Genomic DNA, 10,000 nt, shown 5'->3' with positions numbered 1-10,000 from the left:
AACAGAAGGCGCTGTGTGCACTTTTTTGGTGATCTGAAATTTCTCTCGCGCATCCTCTTCTCGAATAATTAGACCAGAGGGTGCCGTGTACACTTTTTGATGATCTCAAATTTTACTCACGCATCCTTTTCTCGTACAAATCCACCAGAGGGCACTGTATGCTTTTAGACGATCTCAAATTTCTCTCGTGCCTCTTCTTTTTGCATACATCCACCAGAGGGCGCCGTGTATGCTTTTTTGATGATCTTAAATGTCTTTCGCACATCCTCTTGCATAAATCCATCAGAGGGGGCAATGTGTATACATTTTTGGTGATATTAAATTTCTCTCATGCATCTTTTTCTAGCATAAATCTACCAGAGGGCACCGTGCACTCTTTTTGATGATCTCAAATTTCTCTTATACATCCTCTTCTCGCATAAATCCACCAGAGGGCGCTGTGTTTGTTTTTTGATAATCTCAAATGTCACTCAAGCGTCCTCTTCTTGCCTAAATCCACCAGATGGTGCAATATACACTTCAACTGTCCAGGCCAGCTTGCTGTCGCCTGACTGAATGACCCACCCATCACCTTCCCTAAATCCAACCGACAGTTGTTGTTTTTTTAATCTAGAAAAGGAAACGCTGTGAGAGCCACATGATTTCACTCCGTTTTCAGCCGGTTGTTAATTTATTAATTTATCTTTTCATTTATTTTTTGCGTGTTTCACTAAACTCAGTCGTAATCAACTCCTCTCTGCGTCCCAAGTCCATCAGTGTACACGGCGGATCACTGGGCAAACTGGAAGCACCCGAAACGCCGTCCATTTGAAGGCAAGCGGTCTGCAGTAGCGCGAAAAGGAAGAAGCCGTCTGCGGCATCATACCGCTTTCTAGCAGTCATTTTACAGACGAAATGGAGCCAGACGTACCTCTGGGTACATAATTTTGCTCTCTCCAGAAATGAAGACAGGGGTACATATCCACAATAAGCCCGTGTTGGACTTCTTTATCCAATCAAAAATATGCCTATATAAATGTGTGTAAATATACATTTCAGTTTTAATAATAAATTCAGTAATATCACTGACTAATACACAAATTTTTATATGATTTATTTACAATACAGTTTGTAAAAATTATATTTTCTGTCTTTTATATATGAGATACTTGCTTTGTGGATATGATTAGATTTGCATTGTAAACCTTAAATAAGTTATTATTTTTCATTTCTTGTTTTAACTTTTCAAACGCGATATCACTCAGCATAAACCCAAAGATTTGTTTTTTCTTACAAAAATCTGTGCATAAAAAGCTAAAGATTTTCACAGATTCTGTCTGGCCCTAGTAAGAAGTTACAAAATAACTAGCTGCAGCAATTAAATTAACTTAATTAAATACATTAATTAAATTAGAAATGTGTATAGTCCGCACATGTAAAAGTTTTGGCTTCACAAATACATTTAGCATCACGATACAATACACAAAAAACTATTTGCCCCATGGATTACCGACAAAATAAGACAATATTGGCTGTAGAGCTTCAAATAAAACTGTAATTATATGCATTTAACTTAGAAAGAATACAACAGTAAATGTCATGAAAGTATGCCAACTACTTTGTAGTCATTTGTTTTCTAAAGAAATAACAAACAGAATAAAAGATTTCTTGCAAATATTATTTGTTCTGTGGGTACCGCCTACCAGAAGGAAGCTTTTTCAGATACACGATGAAGAGGGTGAATGGAGTCCTGGACTATTTGTGAAGCTTTTCTTCTAGTCTGGTTTGTATACAGTTTGTTAACAACATTTTTAATTTCATTGCCGGATTGTGATATGTATTATGGGACCTTAATCGTTCTTCCAACAACTTTTAACCTGGAAAAGTGACTTTTATTAACCTTTAATAGTTTAAAGTGCTCTATTATCTGGGTTGGTGTTGTGTATTACACTACAAAAACCTTGTAATAGACTGCCAGAACATTTTCTGTTACCTTACAGACTTATTTCTCTCTATATGTATTATTTCTTATGCATTATATCATTTCATACGACTAAAATGTCAATAAAAGCCACTTTGTTAGACTGTAGAGTTGAATTTTCAACATCAAAAGTCGACAGAGCAGAGATCAACATCCCATAATGCAGTTCACAACTTCAAATCAACGGAAAACATATAACATATATATATATTTTTACAGCTTACCACAGTTTTTAAATAATAAATCATTATTAACTGTATTTTACACACACTATAACAATACCATGCATGTTCATTATCAAGACAAATTGCATTACCGAATATCGGCATATGTCTAGACTGTATAGACATTCCTCAGAGGTGAACAAAAGCTCACCTTTGGGCTGGCCGCCACCCAAATGCATGCTATAATTGGAGCCATGTGCACCACCAAACGCTTCAACGCTTGGAAAACGTTGCAGGACTGGAGTTGTTCGACCTCCCGACTTCCTTCAGGCAGACATTTTCAAACGGTGAGATATTGGAGTTGTGTTTTATTTTTTTTCCTCCTCGCTTGTTCTCCCGTTACCATATTTGGCAGGGCATCGGGGGCTCTTTTTTATTTCAGCTGGATTCGTTCACATTCCAGGCTGATAGTAGCTAAGATGAACCGGTGTTCAAGAGAAAGCAGATCCTCCCAGAAAAAAATTAAAAATAAAACACCTGGAGCTGGGTGTCAGCGTGTGGGACGAGGGATGAAAGCAGCTCTAAATATATCAAGAGTCAAACCTGGAGCTTAAATGTTTGTGCTGTCTAAACATTCAAATACTGTCGTGATGATTTACTCCCGTTACTAACTTTTAAGTCTACTGGACAGGATGGAAACAGCTGATGCACATGCAAAAGTGATATTAATCTTGTGCTTGCTTGTTTGTTTGCTTGCTTGCTTGCTTGTTTAGGTTTTTTTTTTAGTTTGCTTTTTGCACAATTTTTGTTTTAGGTCATTTTTCTGGATTTCAATTAATAAGTTATAGATATTTAAAATGAAATAAATAAATAAAAAAATAGACAAATAAAATAGAAAAGACATAAATGAAATAAATAATTAATATAAAATAAATAAATGAAATAAACGACAAATGAAATAAATAAATGAAAATAAAATAGATAAATGAAATAAGACAAATTAAATAAATCAATCATTTAATCAAATCAATTAATTAAAAAATAAAATAAATACACTTTGTACAAAATGTACATTTTATTTATTTATTTATTTATTTATTTATTTAAGAGTTACGCGCTGACAAGTTTTTTTTTCCTTATATAATTAAGGTTTTAAAATTTTTAAAACACTCAATTATAACAGGGTTCATACACATTTTTACTGCTAAAATTCCATGACTTTTCCAAGACTTTTCCAGAACTTTCAAGTACATTTCCAAGACGTAAAGTTTCATATACATGGTAAATAATAATTATTATTATTACAGCATATCATAGAACACGCAACAATCTATTTTGTTGAAATTTATTTATAAATACATTTACAATTGATTTTGATAATGCTTACCCAGAACTAACAATGCGAGAGCAAAGTTTTCGCCATGGACAGAAAACAAGTAAAGACAACTAACCTATATTCAAGTTAGGGCTGTAAAATAAATCGTTTCAGCATTGATATTGCGATGTGTGCTTCCGCAATATTCACAGAATATGCAATGTTGGGACTATAGTTTAATATAGGGTTTAATCATAATGGAGTAAAAGTTTAACATCTGCATGCATTTTTATAGAGTTCCCCCAAAAATTACTTACCAAAAGACTTACCAAAAATACAACCAGAGTTTTCTTTTTTTTTTTTTTTTTTTTTTTTTTAAATGAACATAAAAAGATTATAATTCAATAACTCCTATAGTACTGAAACAAGTGAAGTGCGAGTCAATAGTGAATACATTTCAATCTTTCAGTAAACTATCCCTTTAAGGCCTGTAACTGTGTATCCATTTCAATATTTTATATTTTAAAACATCCGGCCACAAGAAATGTTTTGTAACTTCAATAAAGATTAAATAATATACAATGAAGACTGTACAGTGCTGATTATTCAATATCTGTACCTGAATAGTGAATACCTGAAAACTATCATTCACTTTTATCTTTATTATATTTTATTGATCCATGCTTGTAACTTATTTGTAATATATCATTCAAGATTCACTCCTCTACAAAATGCCCCCAATCAATCCAAATAAACTTGTTAAATCATCAGGTAAAACTATTCACATTGTAATATATATATTTGGTATATACATTGGGTATATGCCAAGCTAGTGTGTTTCCCATACTGATACACTTCCGGTGACCTGCTATTGTGAGTTTTTTTCCATCTTATACAGTTCCTTTTACAGCATCGATGTTGTAATGTAATTCAAATACAATTAGTTAAATAAACTTTGGCATTCAATTAGTTGCTCAAGCGTAAAACGAGACAAAAAGCCGTTTTCCCGCACGCGCCCATCCGAATTGGCAGGCTAGCGCAGAAGCTCCATTAAATATACTGGGTTAAAATAAATGCTCATATTATAAAAGACATGGCGGGGGAAATATAATTTAATGCAGCGATTCTTGTACAATCTGAGACTTACTTTATATCGGATATCACTCAGCAAGTGGAGATCGCGAATTTGCATTGGCATACAATTCACCGGAAACGATTAACTCAGCTAACTGGCAAATTAAAAGTCCCATTAGCATGCTTCGGCATATACCCTATACACATCACAGAAATACAAAATACCTTATGTCAGATTTTTTTTCCAAAATCGCGCAGCCCTTATTCAAGTGTAAAGATTTTTGTCAAACTAATTTCCATGACTTTTCCAAAACTTTGTGAGTTTTTCAGTTTTTCCAAAACTTTTACAGGCCTGGAAAATGCCAAGTCAAAACTCCATGACTTTTACAAGTTTTCCATGATCATATGGAACCTGTTATAATTATAATAAACAATTTCATGATTTTTTAATAAATAATCAAAATAATCTTTGATATTGAAATAATATTAAAAATATTTGAGATATTTAAGAGCGTATTGACATGTCTAAAGGTTTTTTTTATATATTTTTTTCACCATTCAGTTTTTGTTTTATTTAATTTAATCCAGACTTAATATCAAAAATAGCAGTGCACAAAATAATGCACAATAATACTTTAAATATCTTTTTTAAATGTACCAAAATAACATTTTAATTCCTCAATTTTTTTTTTTTTTTTTTGGCAAACCAAGTGCTGTACAACGAAGATTTACTGTTTAAATTGACAAAATGATTCTTTTGTTTTGGTTATTAAAAGTTGTAGATTATTATGAACTTCATTAAAAACTTAATGGATTATCATTTTTACAAATACAAATATCTTTAAGAAAAATTACCAAGAAATTATATTTTTAAAAAAATTAGTAAAAAAAAATAGATTAAATTATATACAATATAGTAATTATTAAAGTTATTACAAAAAAACAGTGTAGATTTACCATTCTTTTCCCCCTCGCTTTGTTTGAATACAGACAGCAAACAATATATCTCAACTTACTTTGGAAGTCGGTCAAGCAGCGTCTTCAGCTCCTCGCATATTAGTCTGACAAGTCCACTTTTTATGTTGTTGTAAGAGACATCGATCATGAAGATGTAGGCAGGAGGATTAGGAGGCTTATTATTCTTCAAGACAAAAAAAAAAAGATCACAGAACGACTTATGTTAGTTCATGAACTTCAAAGTGTGTTTGTTTTTACAGATTTCATAAACACATGAGTCATATTATGCGGTAGAGAATATTTAGAAAGCCTGCAAATATGTGAAAGCACATTATATGCATGCAAAAAAGCTTTTTAAATAAAAAAATGCCAAAACAAACACATTATAAGTTTGGGATAAAGTATATTCAGATGGTTGTTATCACAAAATAAAGCCTGACACGAAGATGCAGGTATAGATTTCTCATGGAGGAATATGATTAAGTATCTGTATACTTGTGGATGTGCATGTGCATATGTATCTCCATTTATTATTATTTGCTGGCATGGGAGGGATTTGGGGTTTGTTCTTTAAAATGTGAAAAACTTTAAATAAAATATATATTAAAAAAAAACTTTGCCAACTTAAATCTGATTTATACTCTGTATAAACACAATTTTAGTTTATGTGTACAATTTTTTATTGCAATTAAGTCTCGTTAAAAATATATATTTTAAGAAATGACTTTGATTACCCTTTAAACCATTTAAATGTTGTCCATATTATTAAAAAGTGTATTGTTCAATAAGTTTGTTTTTAAAAGATTTTCTACCAAATTGGTACAGAGAACTGGGTAAATCCACAGATACTGGCACCAAATACTGAAATTTCAGTACAATGACCTTTGTTAGTAAAAGGTCAAATGATGATTTACGAAGGAAAGTTTTTCTTCAGTGGACAGTTCAGGTCAAACAAGGGTATCATAAACTAAAACCACAAAACATGAAATAACAGTGTTATATTATATATTACAGACTGTTTTTCTTATTTTCAAAAGATTGCATGTTTATTATTAGGATTGTATTGAACATGGACAAATAAAATATGCAATGTGACTGCCAAGAATCTTTCTCAGCTGTTTCCTGGGGCAAGTCGACCCCGTTTGGACAAAACACTCTGTACCTAATAAACTACCCTACATACTTGTTTATCACTACATTTCTAAAAGAAATTCTTTTGGTGAAATACTGCTTCAGTCAAACATGATCTGTTAACCCTGTAAGAGAAGTTAATTGCATTGCAAGACATTGTAGAACAGTGGTTTGTTCTGTAGACAATCGAAAATAAATATTGATTAAGGGGGCTGAAATAAAGCAAATAAGACTTTCTCCAGAAGGAAAAATATTATAGGAAATACTGTGAAACATTCCTTGCTCTGTTAAACATCATTTGAGAAATATTTGAGAAATAAAATCCACAGGAGGGCTAATAATTGTGACTTCAACTGTACTTCAGTAAATCTGACCAATCAAACGTTCTCTAGTGTTTAATAAGCCCCACCCCCTTCAAGACATTTTATTTCTGATGCGAATATTGATCACTCATTCATTTACATTTTACATTTAGTCATTTAGCAGACGCTTTTATTCAAAGCAACTTACAAATGAGGTCAAGGAAGCAATTTACACAACTATAAAAGCACAATGAATAAGTGCAATAGGCAAGTTTTAGGTATTCAAAGAAAGTGTAAAAAGCAAAACATTAGTCATTTATTTTATTTTTATTTTTTTATGTAGTTAGTGGAGGGGTCAGAGAGGGAATTGCAGATTAGTAAGGAAAGTGGAGACTAAATAGTTGAGTTTTAAGTCATTTATTGAAGACAGTGAGTGACTTTTGATTAAAAAAAAAAGCATGTTAAAACTAAGAAATTGGTACGATATAAAGGCATACATCTAAATGTGGCTAATGACAAAATTAACACACTGGACTGAGTTTGTGCGTTTTACCTGTTAAAAATCGCTTTCATGCTCAAACAGCAAGGAAATACTACACCACAACTAAGAGAAAAGCATGAAAAGCATAATAGGATGTTGGGAATGCGGTTACCTTGCAATAATCCAAAGTGGCGGCAAACTCATACGAGCCCAAAGACAGTTCTGGTCTCTCATACAGATCCATTCTTCTCCCCATATGGTCCAGATGCTGGAAATAATGCACTGGAACTACAACAGAGGAAACACAAACTCTTTTAGTTAGCTATTGTATGACTGCATCCACACAAATAAATCTATACCGTATGTTGACAGGAAACACAGTTTACACCAAGGGCGAAGAATTAGCATGAAGGTAGGTGACATGTACGGCGCTATAAATAAACGGTGTCACTTTTTTCAGTAACAAGTAGGGCTGGCCGTTTAAATCGGGTTCTGGGGATATATCGATATGATTCCCCAACGTGATTTGGGATTATCCAACATCGTTCATATCGATATGGTTTGAGGCCACACATTCGCATTGTGTGCGAAACAGACTACTCCAAGGCAGCACCAGAGCTTCGCTTGTACAAATGTGCGCATGTGCAAATTATTAATCCACTTCATGAGATTTGTTCAAAATGAACGAATCGTTCAAGAACCACTCATCATTTATGCGACATGGAGAAACATGCAGTGCCGGTGTTGTATCGAAATCTGACTCTCCGGACAAATCTGACACCACCTCGCATGCACACACAGTGACTGCAGCTGTCACATCGGTTTATTAGAAACCTTTTATCGATAATTTCTACCGCAACTGACAGCAAGAACAAACATAGAAGCCTTGTCAAGCTTCCTGAATGTGTTCAAAAGAATTAAAAACGCCAAAATGGGGCAAATTTATACCGCATTTCAAAAGTGAAACCACCTCATATTCACTGATTATAAGTTCATTTATTACATGACGGTCTCTTCTTTACATTTACATTATAACACATTTAGCTCTGCGTTCTGCTCTGTTATAATGACTGTTTACATTTTTATGCTTAACCAGCATTTCATCACAGCACTCTAAAACAATTGCGTTACTTCTCATATCTATAATCAATTCGTTTTTATCTCCGTATTTAATATTTAGTAAAACAAGTTTAGTCAAAACAAAAGATAAAGTGTAGGATTTTTTGCATGGAGTGAAAGACTTATCGCTAGATATCTTCGATATGTGCATGGTTTATTTATTGTGCACAATACATACATGAAAATGTGCAACTAAAAACACACACAGCTGATTTAACTGTTGTTTGTAAATCACACAACTGTAATATATAGGATTACTTATATAAACACTGTAATTGTAACATTAAATACTGTGCGTTTCATATTTACATTCAATGTGGTTCTTTTCTATCCTACAGTATTTTTTTTTGTGTCTCTATTTAAGTGTATTTCTTTTTTGCTCTCACAATCTAGCTGTGTTTTCTAAGGCTCTGTTTACTTTATTTGCACAACAGCTCAGTAGAGTTGAGAATAGTGTTAAGCAGGGAAAAAAACATGTAGTGTATTTCTCTATCAAAAATTTTGTTTAAAATTTGAAATGCTGTGCAACTTTTAGTTAAGCAGGAAAAACCTGTACGGTTTTTTTTTATGAAAGATTTTGTGCAGCTGTTATTTTTTGTGCAGCTGTTTATTTGTAAATATGGAGGGAAACCCTTGTGTTTGAATTATATTTTGCCAAAAAAATGTTTAATAATGTTTTAATAAAGGCTTTAACTCTCAAGTAACCATTTAGGGGAAAATACCGGATATAGATTGTATACCGTCATTCCACCTAAAAATACCAGGATATGATATTTTGCCCATATTAACATGCCCTAGTAACAAGTAATCAAATTAATTACCGTTTCCCCCGTTATAACACCTTGGGCTCTATTTTGACAGTCCATGCGCAGAGCGCAAAACGCAGGGCGCAAACGCTTTCAGGGAGTGTCAGAATGCATTTTTGCTAACTTAAGGATGGTAAAATCCGCTTTGTGTCATGGCGCATGGTCTAAAAGGGTTGAGTTCTTTTCTTAATGAGTCATAGGTGTGTTTTGAGAATAAATCAATTAGAGTCTCATCTCCCATTCCCTTTAAGAGCCAGCTGCGTTGCGCCATAAGCGCATTGCTATTAACATGACGTAAAGTAAGTTCACTTTCGCTTTTGCTCTCGTGGATAGGGAAACCTTACTGCACAGACATCAGTTAGCCTATAAATAATTAACTTCGTTTGCTAAGCGCAAAGATTTGTTTCAAAACTATTTCTAAATTCAGTTCTAATTTCCAGCAAGCGAATAAATGATTAATAATAACAAAGTGTGGTCAAAATACTGAGTTATTTCCAAATACACCTGCTGTGCCCCATATGGTCTAAAACCTGACAGGTGGACAAATCTAAGCTTGTTTTTAATAAGACAAATATAAATATGGATATAATAATAATACTGCTAATAATAATAACATTATACAAAAGCAAATTGAATGAACTGAAAAAGCCTCCCGAGATGAAGAAAGTATGAAGGCAGTGGTTTTTAAATT

At 33.0% G+C, this 10,000-nt stretch overlaps 1 protein-coding gene across 6 annotated transcripts in view; it reads right to left on the bottom strand.

Moving 5' to 3' along the window:
* sec24d (SEC24 homolog D, COPII coat complex component) overlaps positions 1-10,000 on the bottom strand; it is a 47,487-nt gene that overhangs the window by 20,957 nt on the left and 16,530 nt on the right. For all 6 annotated transcript variants that reach the window (XR_015494758.1, XR_015494759.1, XR_015494757.1 and 3 more), the window contains exons 10-11: positions 7,557-7,672; positions 5,530-5,654 (exon numbers count right to left, since the gene is read on the bottom strand). Coding sequence is in view for 1 of the 6 variants with exons in the window: in NM_001177932.2 (NP_001171403.2) it covers positions 5,530-5,654; positions 7,557-7,672 (241 nt within the window). In the remaining 5 variants the exon portion in view is untranslated. The remainder of the gene's footprint in view (positions 1-5,529; positions 5,655-7,556; positions 7,673-10,000) is intronic.

Source organism: Danio rerio, chromosome 7 (genome assembly GCF_052040795.2).
Source record: "Danio rerio strain M-AB ecotype USA chromosome 7, GRCz13ab, whole genome shotgun sequence".
NCBI lineage: Eukaryota > Metazoa > Chordata > Actinopteri > Cypriniformes > Danionidae > Danio > Danio rerio.
This window is presented reverse-complemented; position numbering and strand designations above follow the sequence as displayed.